This window comes from Bufo bufo, chromosome 8 (assembly GCF_905171765.1).
Source record: "Bufo bufo chromosome 8, aBufBuf1.1, whole genome shotgun sequence".
NCBI lineage: Eukaryota > Metazoa > Chordata > Amphibia > Anura > Bufonidae > Bufo > Bufo bufo.
Genome location: NC_053396.1, coordinates 16,225,380 through 16,242,342, shown reverse-complemented (window position 1 = coordinate 16,242,342; position 16,963 = coordinate 16,225,380). Strand labels below are relative to the sequence as shown.

The 16,963-nt window shown below is 46.0% G+C and overlaps 1 protein-coding gene across 1 annotated transcript in view; it reads left to right on the top strand.

Moving 5' to 3' along the window:
• Positions 1 to 16,963, top strand: part of CAMSAP1 (calmodulin regulated spectrin associated protein 1) — a 48,525-nt gene that overhangs the window by 13,597 nt on the left and 17,965 nt on the right. The window contains exons 3-9 of the mRNA XM_040442351.1: positions 2,393 to 2,655; positions 6,194 to 6,355; positions 6,566 to 6,646; positions 13,557 to 13,698; positions 14,974 to 15,113; positions 15,198 to 15,294; positions 16,760 to 16,928. Coding sequence (XP_040298285.1) covers positions 2,393 to 2,655; positions 6,194 to 6,355; positions 6,566 to 6,646; positions 13,557 to 13,698; positions 14,974 to 15,113; positions 15,198 to 15,294; positions 16,760 to 16,928 — 1,054 coding nt within the window. The remainder of the gene's footprint in view (positions 1 to 2,392; positions 2,656 to 6,193; positions 6,356 to 6,565; positions 6,647 to 13,556; positions 13,699 to 14,973; positions 15,114 to 15,197; positions 15,295 to 16,759; positions 16,929 to 16,963) is intronic.

Below are 16,963 nucleotides of genomic sequence, written 5' to 3'. Positions count from 1 at the left end.
CTTTATAGTCCATAGACGTCCTATGGGACCATATGGCGTGCAGTTAACTATGCTGGAGCTCTGCGTAAGGCACGGGAGAAATGACGTGTGAACAGGACCTTAGCACTGATTTTGCAAAGGTTGACCTGATTTGTTCTGGGCTGTCCTAGCTCTTGTCGCTGCCTATTGTTTTCCGGGTGTCTCCCCGTTTTGCCGGAACACCCTGCAGCCGGAATGATGACTGTCAGTAAATCTCTCCTGTTCGCTGCAGTTACTTGCGTGTAACCTGTAAAACTTGTTTACATGATGCACACGTGTGTCATGTGCCTGTGTGGCCATAGCAGCCCTGCGATAACATGTCTGCTCTCCGTGCTCTGAATTCCGTTCTTTTATTACTTGTCATTATTATCATTCCAACGTAATTTCCGCCCCTTTGCTAAAAGCGTTACTGTCCTCGGCCTCCGACATGCTCAAAGTGATCATTAGGGTTTTATAATGGAGGGCATCGACGCTCTGTGGTCACGAAGCGCCCATCGGCTCTCCTAAGGCTACTTTCACACTATTTTCCGGTATTGAGAACCGTCATAGGATCTCAGTACCGGAGGAAAAACGCTTACATTTTGTCCCCATTCATTGTCAATGGGGGACAAAACGTAACTGAACAGAACTGAGTGCTCCAAAAAGCATTCCCTTCCGTTTTGGTTGCGTTCCCATACCGGGCGAGCTGTGGTTTTATTTCCGTCATGGGATGCGGAGCAAGATGGATCCGTCGTGACCCACGATTCTAGTCAATGGGGACGGATCCGTTTAACTCTGACACAATAGAAAACGGATCCGTCCTCCATTGACTGTCAGTAGTGTTCATGACGGATCCGTCATTGCTATGTTAAAGGTAATACAACCAGATCCGCTCATAATGGATGCAAATCGTTGTATTATCAGTAACAGAAGCATTTTTGCTGAAAAACGCTAGTGTGAAAGTAGCCTTAGAGGGATATGAGTAATTAAGAGCCCAGAAATCCCCTGTTAGAGGGGTTATCTTACAATGGGTATTTATCACCTATCCATAGGATTGGTTGACAATTGTCTGATCACGAGAACGGAGGGTATTGAACAACTTTTCCTTACTGGATGACCCCGGTGAGTAGGGGGTTTGAATGGAGCAGTGGTGAAGCCTTGTAGCTCAATTCAACGTCTTATAGGACTAATGGAGGCAACTGAGACCCATGCACTTTAAATACGGGCACCGCTCGTGGTCGTATGCTGCTTCGTTCACTGCAGTCGTGCACTGCGCAGGCACCAGGTGCTCAGGACCTCCTAATAATCAAGGTGGTGGTGGTTCCACAGGCAAGGACTAGGGTTAGGCGATATGCCGGTATCTGCGCCATATCGCGGTATTAAATGGTGACCTCACCGTTTCTCAATTACAGCGGTGTTTTAGTGATGTCGTAGCGGCAGTTGCACTTGACAGCCCTGACTGCTTCTGAAACGGGTTCTGCGTAGGCGCATCCTGACCACGGCCCACGTTACACGTCCGTATGCTGCACAGACTAAGAGCGGTGAGGCTGGTGAGAGGGCCCTGTTCACTGCTCTCTCCCTGGGCCGGGCCTCATTACATGGTGTGGGCAGAGGGGCCACAAGGAGACATTTTACTGTATAAGGAAGTTCCATTCATTATAATGTCTCCTTGTGGCCCCCAACTAGGAGACATTCCTGTATACTGTATGGGGCCCACAAGGGGACAGTATACTGAGTGTTTTTTCTTCTAAAGGGGTATTTATTGTGATATATATCGTCATTGCGATACATTTCTTAATATCGTTATTGTGAAAATATTTTTGATACCGCCCAACCCTAGCAAGGCCCACAGCAGCCAGACGTACGTTGCCTACTTGATTCATGTCCATTGTGGAACAACCCCTTTAAATGATTATACCTTTTCTAAAAGCGGCTGTAAAAGATTAGCGTATTGGCTGCCTACCGTCCAGCTAGCCATGTACTGCGAGCCTTGAGTGTCCGACCCTGCATAGTATTAGTGTAGGGTCTTTCTGCCTGTATGTATAGATGAGGTGACTGCATATAGCCGTGGTCCTGTACGCCCTGTAGTCCTTTCTATTCAGCCTGGAAATGTCCCCAAATAGGGTCTATTCATAAATCATGAAGCGACCCTTTCTCCACGTCGTCCTCAGTTATGATAAGCTCATGAATCCGCTTTCTGTTTGGTGGCGTTCGTCATTGACCACAGATTTGTTTGTTTCCCTGTGTTCCTTTACGGTGGATTTATTTTAGAAGAAATCGCGCCGCTTAATAGAGAAGCGCTAATTGAATTTGTAATGGGGATAATATGATTTGTGCTCCTGTCGGATCATTAGATGCGTATTAATCTCCACTGCGCTTCCCTTTTTTGTTTCAGACAATGTTCCCGAGGAGCTGAAGGACCCCTTTTATATAGACCAGTATGAGCAGGAGCACATTAAACCACCCGTCATCAAGCTGCTTCTCTCCAGCGAGCTGTACTGCCGCGCCTGCAGCCTGATTCTGAAGGGGGACCAGGTGGCGGCATTGCAGGGGCACCAGTCCGTGATAGAGGCTTTGTCACAGAAGGGGATTTACGTCATGGAGAGCGAAGACGTGCCGGTGTCTGAAGACGACCTCAGCTGTGCTCCAATCAAAATGGTCTGTATAACGAGATGAGCCAAAACTTGCAGAGGTGTCTAGTGAACGCAGTTGTGCCTGTGCAGCCCTCTCAATATAATCTAAAAGCCATGAATTTGTGTACACTGCAGCCTAATGAGTCTGGCCCAGAGGGCATCCTAAATACTGGGAGTTTTGCTTTATAGAGCCTTTGTCTAAATGATAAATGCTTCCAATTTATTGCACGACCCCCCCCCCTTCCCCCCATGCTGGCTAAGCATATGACCGTATGAATAGAGGCAATGGACGTCCCCATTCCCATAACCTCTGGACTGGTTGGTGGCATTGTTTGCTGGATGGTTAGGAAACTGCACACTGGCAGCCGCGACCACAGCGTCGTGTTAGCAGGATTAGGGTAAAATCCACAGTACACGACACGTGGATGCGATTTTTACAAGTCTAATCCCTTTGCTGCAGTCATCAGTCAGAACGTGCTGCATTATTTATCTGCAATGTGTTTTTTCTGTTGTGGAAGTGTCGTGGATTTTTGCACAGGATTTCGCCCGCTGTAGCAGAGGTGAACTCCACAGGAGGTCTGGATGTGCTGTAAGCAGATTTTGCTGCAGATTTTACCCCTGCCACATTGAAAGTAGGGAAGATTCATGTCCTATCTGCAACAGAATGAACGTGCGGGTGGATGTGAACATCTCCACCGCTTTGGACTTCTCCTTCCACTTCTGTTGATTTTGGTTGTCTTTACCGGTAGGGGACACGCGGGAAATTTATGGCATTGGGCAGGGACTTTGTGACCCTCCAAATGGCCTCATAGGGGTAGGCTAGAGGAGCAACCTAGGGAGAGGAATGACAGCCTTTCGGACACAGGAGAGCAGGTGTCACTTTAGAACCATACAGATGTCGTTCCAGCAGACTTGGCACTGTCCAAGGACCATTTCTGAAGTATTGACCTCTAGTGGCCAAAAAGGGTAGAGTATGGCACAATTTGGGGCTGCCATGTTTTCCATGCAGGCAATATCAGACAGGACGTGGCAAGAGGTATAGAATGGTTTACCAACCCCTATGTGAAGCCTCCTTAAAAAGAGAGGGAGTTGGGGTTCCCCAGGAGTGGAGCCTTTTTTTTTTAGGGCAGCTAGTCCTGGTATTCAGGCTGTGAATGACTAATGACGCCTTACATCAAGATTATGTAACTACGTGACCAGTTTATCAGCTTTCTAAAAATGCCTCCTTTATGACATGGGTGTTTTCTGTACTCCCCGGGTGATCAGCGGGGTGCATTGTCCTGCCCTGGATGCAAAGCCGGTTTACTTATTGCCACATACACTTTTGTGCCGCATTCCTCCTCCATAAATGTGTTTTTACATGAGATTTCATGTCTTATCAGTTTTGACATGTTCTCCACTTATTTCATCTCCTTTTAATCAAGGGCTGTTCCGTCTCCTACATGAACGGCTCCTCTATAACTATTAACACATTTACTGTAGTAAAATGGTGACACCAGACATTTTATCACCGTCATGTGAATAAAACAGGCTTTCTAAACTTTTTTTAAAATTCCTATGAAAGTAAATACGTGACACGCTATGGGTTTAGTAAATGAATTATTCAATGTTAAAGGGGTTGGCCACTCTCTGGGAACAGCATGTACATGCAGCTAGTAATAGGCATTATTTAAAGGGGTTGGCCGGTAATTTATATTGATGACTTATCTTCAGGATAGGTTATCATTATCAGATCGGCGGGGGTCGGGCACCCGGGATCTCCGCCAATCAGCTGTTAGATGAGGCTTCTTCCTAGGACATGTGTCGTCGCCGTACATTGGTCACGGGGCCTAGGTGCACCTCAGCCCCATTGAAGTGAATGGAGATGAACTGTAATACCAAGCACGTCCACTATACAATGTACGGTGCTGTTCTTGGAAAGCTGCCGGGAGCCGGCGGCTCCCTGAAACAGCTGATGAATGGGGATGTCGGGACTCAGATCCTCCCACCAATGTGATAATGATCAACTATCCTGAGGATAGGATATCTTTATCTTTACCTTTGTCCAGTGATGCCAAATTTATGTTTACTTACTGCTTCCCCGCGCTGCACTCCCAAATGTCCGCTATGGTCCCATCCGTGAGCAGTCTCCATTTCCAAGCACTGGGAATGAACAGGTGAAATGACGCACACGCAGTCCACCCCCAGTGTATGTGAATGAAGGCCACAGATTGGCGAGACTTTCCGTCAGTGGCCATTTTGAAAGCACAGTGCAAGGAAGCAGGTAAGTGGACCTGCAAGTAAACATAAGGCTACTTGGCTACAAGGCTACTACTGCGTTAGGTGCGGATCCGTCTGGTATCTGCACAGACGGATCCGCACCTATAATGTTAACGATTGTATCCGTTCAGAACGGATCCGTTTGCATTACCATGAACAAAAAAAAAAGCAAACTGATCCGTTGCGTTGAAAGTCAATGGGAGGCGGATCCGTTTTCAATTGCACCATATTGTGTCAGTAAAAACGGATCCGTCCCCATTGACTTACATTGTAAGTCAGGACGGATCCGTTTGGGTCTGCATCGTCAGGCGGACATCAAAACGCTGCAGGCAGCGTTTTGGTGTCCGCCTCCAGAGCGGAATGGAGGCGGAACGGAGCCAAACTGATACATTCTGAGCGGATCCTTATCCATTCAGAATGCATTGGGGCTAAACTGATCCTTTTTGGGCTGCTTGTGAGAGCCCTAAAAAACGGATCTCACAAGCGGACCCAGAAAGGCCAGTGTGAAGGTAGCCTTATGGTGTATTAACTAGAGATGCGCAAACTTTTGTGTTTTCAAGTTCGGTGTGCAGGGTTGGGGTTTATATAAGAATTCGGTTATGGATTCTGCTACCACGGACCATAAGTTATGGTCCGTGGTGGCAGAATCCATAACTGAATTCTTAGATAACCCGAACCTTGTACGCCAAACTTGAAAACACAAGGTTCGTTCAACCCTTGTATCACGCCATCACACATCGGCGCTGCTGGCTTAATTGCACCTGTTACTAGCCGCATGTATGCGCTGTTCCCATCACATGTGCGTCTTGTAAGGGATAGTGACCACCCCTTTCATATTTTATTAGGTATTATTTTTGTTAGTCAGTCTGTTTCTTCTGACTGCTTAATAGGGTATTTGGGGCGGGGGATCCCTATTATGGAGATAGATGTAGGTCAAACCCAGCACCTAAGGCCTATCCTGTGGATATGTTTACGGTAGGAATACCCCTTTAATGCCCTTGCAATAATCAACCTGAAACAGTAGTGAAATATCCTCTTACATGCCTGGCAATGTGTCTGGCCTGAACACAGAGCTGACAACAGCATAACTTTTATTCCTCTGTTTGTGGGGTGCAGGACAGTATTCTCTTCCCTTGGTGAAGTCTGAGTGCACTCCTCGCCCCAACCTGATGCATTGCTGAAAACCGAATCATAAAGAGCATGTGTCCTCTAATGCAGCGTATATAGACGTACTGAGGTGCACCTCACTAGAACGAGTTAGAAAATCCATTAATTGATGTTTCCTTCGTCTTGTCTTTTTCTAGAGTGCACACATGTCTATGATCGATGCGCTGATGATGGCCTATACTGTGGAGATGATGAGCATTGAGAAGGTTGTATCAAGTGTCAAACGCTTCTCTACATTCAGTGCCTCCAAGGAGCTGCCGTATGATCTTGAGGATGCCATGGTTTTCTGGATTAATAAGGTAGGGGCTGAGGAATAGCACTCGGTCTGTAGGAGAGCATTTAGATCTGCACTGTAAATGTATTATACCGTACCATACTGCTGCATGCCAGATTGTAAGCCTCATATTGGGACAGTTACTGATGTCAGTGATGACCATGCAGAATATGTAAATGCTACATAAATGAATAAAATGTGTAATAAAATATATATTCATTTTATCATTTCTCAGGTAAACTTGAAAATGAAGGAGATTCTGGAGAAAGAGCACAGGTTAAAGCAGCAGATAATCGAGAGCCCAAGTCATCCGAAGGTATTAATGCTAATTTTGTGTATATGGTAGCAAGCTGCTAAAGGCAAATTCTGAAACTGTCAGTACGTTCTTTAGGCACAGTTTAGGTGTAGACATCTGCCCCCTAGCTGACTGGTGGTACTGTGCACTAAGGGCGAGAGAACGGGGATAGTGTTGTGTATAGGTCACTCCTTAAAGGGGTTTTCTGAGATTTTGATACAGGTGAGGTGACCTATCCTCAGGATAGGTCATCAGTAGCTGATCGGTGAGGGTCCGACACCCGGGATCCCGATCATCTGTTTGAGAAGGCAGCGTTGCTGGCAGTAGTGCTGCGGCCTTCTCTCTGCTTTTCCAAGGCTAGTGATGACATGTTAATCGGTCAAGTGGAGCACCTCCGCTGCGATACCAAGTACAATCACTATACAGTGTACGGCGCTGTGCTTGGTAAGCTGCAAGAAGGCAGCAGTGCTCACAGGAGTGCCGCTGCCTTCTCAAAACAGCTGATGGGTGGGGTCCCGGGTTTCAGACCCCCACAAATCAGATACTGATGACCTATCTAAAGGATAGGTCATCGGTAGTAAAATCCTGGAAAACCATTTTAAGCTAAAGGCTTAGATTAGTGGTCAACAATTAGTGGCACTCCAGCTGATGTGAAACTACAACTCCCAGCCAGCTCTTGTCTGGTTATGCTAGGGCCTGATTTACCACCATCCTGATAACTGCATAGGTGTTCCTAGAGAGAACATTTTAGTTATGTCCCTTAAAGGGGTTCTCCAAGAGTATAAAATGTCCCCTCATGTGCCGGGCACCCCACATGGAATATACTTATCCCGGTCCCCACACCGCCGCTGCTGCTTCTCCCTGCACACGGATAAAACCCAGTGTTGGGGGGAGCAGCCAATGGCAGGCGGGGCCGGGGACGAGCCTCCCTAGCGTCACCAGCGATGTTAAGGAGGCTTGTCCCTTCCTGCCATTGGCTGCTTGCCCCCGACACCGGATGTTTTCATCCATGTGCAGGGAGAAGCAACAGCGGTGGTGCGGGGAACTTTCCATGTGGGGTGCCCGGCACATGAGGGAGGGGACATTTTATTCTCTTGGAGAACCCCTTTAAGAAGTAGTCTTTTCTGTACCGATTTGCTACCGGGTGCTGCGTCTCCACATATGAGGTTGTTTTCTGGGCAGTGGTCCTCTCATCACCACTCGGGCTCCTGTTTAGCGTGTATTAGCAGTATATTAAAGAAGCACTTCGACAAAAATTTTATTCTCTGACCATTTAGAAAGCTACATAATGTAAACTGTAGTGAATGTAATCTTCTTACCAGTGACTGTATTTGTGAGTTATAACCTCCCTTCTAATCCTCAGCTGTGTCATGTGACCAGCTCTCTGACTTTCCAAATAACACAGCATCTTATGTGTGAAGAGGAAGCCAATTTCTCTATGTATTCTTATGGGAGCCTCAATGTCAGTCTCATAGGAATAAACAGAGAAGTAACCGACTTCCTGTCCTGTGTTATTTGGAAATTCAGACTGCTGATCACATGACACAGCTGAGGATCAGAAGGGAGGTTATAACTCACAAATAGTCAATGGTAAGAAGATTACCTTCACTACAGGTCAGAGAATACAAATTTCTGTGGAAGTGCTTCTTTAAACCCAATATAATGTACATATTCGTTTATATGAGAAGTAACCTGTCTTACAAGCAGTAGGAAAAGACCGTCCCTCGGCAGCTCCCAGATCATTGGTTTCAGATGGCTCCATTATTGATGAGTATATAGTGTATATGTGGTAAAGCTGCTTAGGGGGACTATTGATATGAAGTATGTAAAATATAAGAATCCTCTACTATGTAGCAAGCCCTTGAAGAGCTGCATGTTGTAAGAGCTGCATTATTTGCTGCACTGGATAACAATAGCAATGTACTAATCTTGGGTTTGTGCTTTTTCTTAATTAATCTGCTAGCTTGACATGCTTTATGAGAGTATATTAATGCCGCTTGTCTTGATTTGCCGCTGTACCAGTCAGAATTTAGCACTGGAGCCATGAAGGTTAGATACTGATCCCTTAACTAGTAAAAGAGGTGAGGATCATAAAAAGAACCGGAGCTAGGTGTTCTCCTTCCTTTTGGTGCTCATTATTTGTATTGGTTATGAGCATTTTATTTTATTTTTTTAATGGGTTTGCCTGGTTTAGAAAAGCAGTTTTCAAATGCCAAAGAATAGGTTGTGTTCTATTTTTATATTTTTTATTTTTTTTGCGGAATGGACTTGTGGACATATGGACACGGAATTCACATGGAGTCATTGCAATTTTTCTTTTTTTGTGGCCCCATTGAAATGAATGGTTCCGCATACGGGCTACGAAAACCCACCAAAATGGACACAGGCAAAAAAATTGTTTGTGTGCATGAGCCCTAAGGCTGTGTCTACTCCATGGCTTTGGCCACCTGAGATCACTGTATGGCATTGTAGTCTCACAACATAATGCTAGTGAACTGGGTCGTAGTAGCCCACTGCACAAGTTACTGTGACCGCAGAGTCTAAAAAAAACTAAACTCCAGCAGTGTTGGATTTATGTAATTGTAGGGCTTGTGGCGACTTGCGAGTCGCGCTTTACCCATTGGAAAACTGCTCCAAACAATGATGAGTTTTCTTATATGGTTCCTTCCATGCTCCTGCGGCCAAAGGCGGCGGTAGCCTCGGCCTTAGGCCTATTGCACACGACCGTATGGCTTTTTCAGTGTTTTGCGGTCCGTTTTAAACGGATCCGTTGTTCCGTTTTTTGTTTCCGTTGTGTTTCCGTTTCCGTTCCGTTTTTCCGTTCCGTTTTTCCGTATGGCAAATACAGTATACAGTAATTTCATAGCAAAAATTGGGCTGGGCATAACATTTTCAATAGATGGATCCGCAAAAAACGGAACGGATACGGAAGACATACGGATGCACTTCCGTATGCATTCCGTTTTTTTGCAGACCCATAGACTTTAATGGAGCCACGGAACGTGATTTGCGGCCAAATATAGGACATGTTCTATGTTAAAACGGAACGGAAAAACGGAAACGGAATGCATACGGAACACATTCCGTTTTTTTTGCGGACCCATTGAAATCAATGGTTCCGTATACGGACCGTATACGGACCGCAAAAAACGGCCAGTAAACGGGGAAAAAAAACCGGCCGTGTGAAAGAGGCCTTAAAGGCAATCAGTTGTGCTACAAAATATCTTCATGTAGCCTTGGCTTTTAAAGGGGTTGTCTAGAAAGCAGGAGATGCCAGATAATAAACTAGATATTAATCTTAGTCCTGTTTGTTTTGTCACTTTATGACATTCTCTGCTTTCGCCACAATTTTTAAGGCCTCTTTCACACGATTGTGTCCTGTGCGGAAATTTCACTCCGTGTGGGAGCGTGATTTCCCGTTGAGGACACTGCTCGTTTAGCAGGAGCGCACAGCATTCTAATGATTTATAATGCTGTGTGTCTCTGCATGACCTTACATCTGCAGAATCATACTGAAATAATGCTGTCACTATCACGAGCAGTGTCCTCAATGGGAAATTGGACTCGCACATGGAGCGCTGCAGATGAGGAACGAGGCAGATCATAGCAGCGTTTTCTACTCTCTTTATAGTAGTGAATCAATAATTTACTGCTAAATGTTTTATGCATAGTGTACTGAGACTGGTAAAGACTGGAAAATTCTGGGTACGGGCTAAAACTGAGTCTTATATATTTTGCAACCTTTAAATATATATATTTTTGAAACTGCAAGACTTTCCTTTCTTGTGGCTAACTTGTTTTCCTTGTCTCCTGAAAAGTCTCCTTCAAAATGGTATTGGAAGTTAGTACCTGTAAGTTAAGTCCCTCTCTGTAAATTCTCATCCATCCAACCATGGCACTCTCTCTCATTGTAGCGTAAGCTTCTCCATGCTCTCTCCACGTCTGCCGCCAACTAGCAGGGAACAGAACGACAAAGCAGCCCCCCCCCCCCCAAAAATTTTTTTTTTTAAATAAAAAAATAAAAATAAAGAAAAAGTGCAAAGAAGTGGCCCAGACATTCCTGGCATTTTGTTTAGTAGCTGTATATGTACGTAATATCCACACGAGGAAGAGAAACCCCTCTCCCGGCAGCGCCCGTGGCTCTGTGCTTTTGACCGTCTGTCTTTCTCTGTGACCGATTTCCCATCTAACCATCGTCTGTGCATTAACCGTTTGTTCTTTCTGTTCCATCTGTGTCTGTAAGCCTGATCTAATGCATGCACTAGCGCACTGCATGCAGGAACCTGTGGAGTATGCACGAGTGGTATAGTATAACCTTTTCATATCTGACTTGTAGCAGCACGATCCACTGCGTTTTTTTTTAACCAGTTTGTGGCCAAGATCACGTACACTATAACACAGGCATGGCCAACCTGCGGCTCTCCAGCTGTTGTAAAACTACAACTCCCACCATGCCCTGCTGTAGGATAATAGATGTTGGCAGTCTGGGAGTTGTAGTTTTGCAACAGCTGGAGAGCCTCAGGTTGGTCATTCCTGCTATAACATCTCTCTTGCCACGTGTGATTGTAATACTTTTTAACCCTGAAAATGTTAGCCCGGACTGGACATTTTCAGTGTCTTGCTGTGTCAGCTTACTGACTCATTCTATAGGATAACCTATGGCGAGTAGGACTTCAATTGCCTGCTTTTCCTGCTTTTTATTTGTGTATGTTAAAGGATCGCTTAAAGGAGTTATCCAACCCCTCATACAGGTTGTACTTACCCCGCTCCCCAACACCCGCATTGCTCCTATTGCCCGCACGGCTGCTGCAGCATCTCCCCGTCGCGCCAGATCAATACATCCGGTGACAGGGGGGCAGCCAATAGTAGGCCACGACGGGAACCAGAGTCGCCCTCGATGCTTGAAAGGCACGTCCCTGTCGCGGCCTGCTATTGGCTGAGCCGCCAGCCCCCCATCCCCTTCCTGTTTTGATCCGCGCGGCGGCCGTGCGGGCATCAGGAGTGACGCAGGTGCCAGGGAGGGAGGTAATTACAACCTGTATGAGGGGCCCGGTCATTATAGGGGTTGGATAACTCCTTTAAAACGTTGATATATCTTAGCGACATATCAAATGTTTTGATCGGTGGGGGGCTGAGTGCTGAATGAGGGGAGAGAAGCACTCGCATATGGGTCTCTCTCCCCTCGCTGGGCCCGTCTTGCTCCTGTGTCCGGCAGCAAGGAGAATTGAACGTGATATGTTAACCCCTCTCTCTCCTCGTTCTAGTGATTGGTGGGGGTCTAAGCACAAATCGCAAACTTTGACGTGTCGCTATAACCTATCAAAAGTTCTGTGAAAGCTCAGTGACCCTTTAAGTGAATGGATATAAAACCTTAGAAGTATTTTGTGTGATTGTTATATATATATATTTTTTGCCACTGATCTTTATTGAAGTAACGTAATAGTGAAACCTCTATCCGGGCAATCACTTATCGTATGCCCTGTTGGGACGCCCCCCTCTGCCACGTATGATATGTTCAGTCCTTTGTGTGAATGGACACCATATAATACATTGGAGTGGTTACTTCCCCGGTGTTAAAGGAGTATTCCAGGTGTTAAAAGTTATCGCCTACCAACAGGATAGGGGATAACTATTATAGATCGGTTGGGTCCCACCACTGGGACAAATCGCCCTGTACTCTTTCGGAGCCCCCCTAAGTAAATGGAGTGGCAGGTCTGGAATGCGAGCTGCTGATCCATTCATCTCTATGGGAGTTCTGGAAATATCCGAGCGCTGTACTCTGCTATCCGTGGAACTCCCGAAGAGATGAATGGCGTGCTCAAGCTCCGTTCATTTCAGGGGGGCTTCGAAACGGGGTACCAATTCTCATGATCAGTGGAGATCCTAGCGGTAGGATCTCTGCCAATCTGATAGTTATCTTCTATCCTGTGGATAAGGGATAACTTTTAACAATCAGAATACTCCTTTAACAGTTGGGTTAGGCTTGTAAGGAACGTGTATTCAGCTGATAATTGGCCCTGCCGAACATGGGACAAATGAGCCGATGCTCGTTCGTTGGCTGATCGGATCATTTATGTACTCATTATGGCTGCCCCCTGGGCTCCCTTCAGTCTGACCATTGGGGCAGGTCGTTATTGATTTAATACTGTAACACACAAAGTTCATGGATCCACCAGGCGAATCATTTGCATTGATGCCGATGTCTTGCATCTTTTGCCCACTTATTATCTATGCTCCAGATTATTCGTTGACATGACTTGAGCACAATCAGATATTCCAGTCATAGCGATGGGTAAATAATTGTCAGGCGAACAACTTGAAGAATGAAGGGTCCTGAGCCCCCCGTTTGGCGGTTGTGCAGTGGGGTGGAGTTCAGTGCGGTGGTCACCCATACAATGCATCTCCATGGACACAGAATGAGTGAGGAGGAATAGGGGGGTCAGGACCTCAGAATGGACTGTGGTCCTAGCGATCATAAGTTTCACCTGTCTTATGGATAGGTGATGTTTTTTCGTAGTAATTTTAAGCTGCTGTAAAATTGTGTTTTTTGTGACCGAGATAAGGAACTGCATCATGCACACATTACTTTTATTTTAATAAAGATCATTTAAAAATAAACCAAACATCCCCCTGGCAGCGCCCACAGGATATTTCCGTGTTGTGTGCCTCCTCTCTGGAGTGAGGTCCCGTGTAGTGATCGTCCGCCTCCTGCCTGTTGTGTGTAGTTGTCTCTGTAGCGTCCTTACAGTGTGGATATTTGATACTCTTCCATCACTAGCAGCGCAGTCCACCCGCTTCTGTACTTTTTAGTTTTAGTTGTTTATAAAGTGTCTTTTTTTTTATTTTTATTATTATTATTCAGCCTGATTGTTGTACTAGAAATGGCATTTTACTGGAACTTTGTGGTAACGCTTGACATTTGCCATTTCAGATACGTTACCGCCGCGATCACCCGTCCAATAGACAGCTCCCCTGCTTCCCATTGCTAGAAGACCTAATGAAAGATATTAGTGATGGCGCCGCCCTTCTGACTGTTATTCACTTCTACTGCCCAGAGTTGATGAAGTTGGATGGTATGTCCTGGTCAAAGTGCAGAGAGAGCAGAGCCTCTAGGTGTAACAGCAACACCCCCATTGCTCCTAGATGCTAATTTGCATATGTTAATAAGTCTCGTTGGCTGTTAATAGAAAATGAATTATCTTTGCTATATATTTTCATTTGTTGTTTGGTTTGTTTCACTGTGTACGACATAGGGCGGCATAGAGTTCCGTCGTCGGGGCTCTATGCCGGAAGAATCCTGATCAGTTTTATCCTAATGCATTCTGAATGGAGAGAAATCCGTTCAGGATGCATCAGGATGTCTTCAGTTCCGGACCAGAACGTTTTTTGGCCGGAGAAAATACCGCAGCATGCTGCGCTTTTTGCTCCGGCCAAAAATCCTGAACACTTGCCGCAAGGCCGGATCTGGAATTAATGCCCATTGAAAGGCATTAATCCGGATCCGGCCTTAAGCTAAACGTCGTTTCGGCGCATTGCCGGATCCGACGTTTAGCTTTTTCTGAATGGTTACCATGGCTGCCGGGACGCTAAAGTCCTGGCAGCCATGGTAAAGTGTAGTGGGGAGCGGGGGAGCAGTATACTTACCGTCCGTGCGGCTCCCCGGGCGCTCCAGAGTGACGTCAGGGCGCCCCACGCGCATGGGTGACGTGATCACATGGATCACGTCATCCATGCGCATGGGGCGCTCTGACGTCATTCTGGAGCGCCCCGGGAGCCGCACGGACTGTAAGTATACTGCTCCCCCGCTCCCCACTACTACTATGGCAACCAGGACTTTAATAGCGTCCTGGCTGCCATAGTAACACTGAACGCATTTTGAAGACGGATCCGTCTTCAAATGCTTTCAGTTCACTTGCGTTTTTCCGGATCCGGCGGGCACCTCCGGCAAATGGAGTGCACGACGGATCCGGACAACGCAAGTGTGAAAGAGGCCATAGAGAAAGTGTGAGCTGCTGTTGATGGATCTTGTTTTGGATCTATGTATATTATAATGATGGCGTCAGTTCCTGATTTTGAATGGACTGTCCCATGAAGATAACCCCTTGCCGTATACCCCATTAGATCATATGGATGTCCTATAGGGGTTCCCCTGCCCGGGACTTCCTTCTGTTAGGATATTATGCCGCCTGTTACATCCCTGGATCCATATTTCCTGTGGGAGATAAGCGTCTCGTTCAGCCAGCAGCTTTCTAATATGTATGGCCAGCTGGGCTCAGAAATAATTATCCTTGTAGGGTTAAATCTGCGTATTGCGGTCCTCTGACACACGGCTGTTCTCTCTCCCACAGATATCTGTTTAAAGGAAGTGACTTCAATCGCTGACAGCCTGTACAACATCCAGCTTCTGAAGGAGTTCTCCAGTGAATATCTCAATAAGTGTTTTTATTTGACCTTAGAGGACATGTTATACGCCTCATCAGTTCTGAAGGTAGGATGTTCATGTGAAGGTGCAAAAAAAACCTAGCAAACTGGAAATACACTGTGGAGTAATCGCTTTTGTTTGTTTCTGCAGCCGAATATAATGGTTTTTATTGCCGAGCTTTTCTGGTGGTTTGAAAATGTGAAGCCTGACTTTGTTCAGCCTAGAGATACACAAGAGTCTAAAGAAGGTACGCCCGATCGGACGGTCATGGCTGCTGCGTAAGGCTAGGGCTACATGGTGACTTTGGTTATGTAACCAGGGTCACCATGCGAGATTTGTCTGGGACTTGTTGTTGCACTCAAATCGTACAGCTGTGTTCAGGTCATGTACGATTTAAGATTTGCTATTGGACACTAGAAACTGACTTCGCATGTTGAACGTTGTGCAGCAAAAGTCTCTTGCAATCGTGACTAGTGTAGTAGTGCAACCACAATCATTGCTTGTGATGATGCGCATTCATAGTCGACATATAGCCCCAAACTTATTCATTAGAGATACATTGGTACACTGTGCATTATGTAAACCCTCCCCATTCACTGACGGCAAACCTCTTGGAAAAGTTGTGCTGCAAAAGCATATTGGGAATGTACAGAGCTTTTTATTATTCAGTGAGTAAAGGGGTGTTCCCATCTGGGCTTCTAGGGCATATCCACAGGACATGCCACAAATGTCTGATGGGTGCGGGTACCAGACTGCCAACTTGGCTGTTTCCAGAGCTCCCGTAGAAGTGAATAGTGAGGTCTGAGCATGCCAAGCCTCTTCTCAATTAAAAGGCATCTGTCAGCAGTTTTGTACCTGTAAAACTGGCTGACCTGTTACATGTGCACTTGGCAGCTGAAGACATCTGTGTTGGTCCCATGTTCATATGTGTCCGCATTGCTGAGAAAAATGATGTAATATATGCAAATGGACCTCTAGGAGCAATAGGGGCATTGTCATTACACCTAGAGGCTCTGCTGTCTCTGTAATTGCCATGCCATCTGTACTTTGACAGGTGAGGAGGACGCGGCAGTTACAGAGAGGGCACAGCCTCTAGGTGTAATGGTAACACCCCCGTTGCATATAGTAAAACTTCATTTTTCTCAGCATTACGGGCACATATGAAGATGGGACCAACACAGATGCCTTCAGCTGCCAAGTGCACATGTAACAGGTCAGCCGGTGTCATAGGTACAAAACTGCTGACAGAGGCCCTTTTAAAGAGGTTGTCCGGGTTCAGAGCTGTTCCCGGACATACCCATAATTTCACCCAGGCAACCCCCCTGACATGAGCATCGGAGCAGTTCATGCTCCGATGCTTTTCCTTGCCCTGTACAGGATCGCGCAGGCTCTTTTATTTGTGTTCGGTGACGTCACTGGCTCTTTGCCCTGCGTGATTCAGCTGAACTGCTCCGATGCTCTTGTCAGGGTGGCTGTCTGGGTGAAATTCGGCACAGGACAGAGCCCCTAGCGGATATTTATGGCATACACATGTCCAGATGAGATACTCCCATAAGCTTTGTTAACAAAAAAACATGGATATATAACTAAATCTAGATTTTTGCCTTTGACATTTTAGTTGGGGTAAAGTGATCTGTCTAAAAATACTGGGTGTCTGATAAATCTGTAAGAGTTGTGAAGTTTGTTTGTCTTTTTTGAATCAATCTACACAGCAAAAGCAGTATTCCCGCATAAAACCAGTCGCCCTCAGATTCCAATTTCCAATGCAACAAAGCGTAGTTTTATGGCGAGCCCCTCGGGCACAGCAGATCCCCATTCATCGGCTCACAACATGTCTGACTCCAGCATCAGAAATTACTTGCAGCCTGAAGAAGTGGAAAAGTGAGTGTTGAATTTTATATATTTTTTTTTTTTAA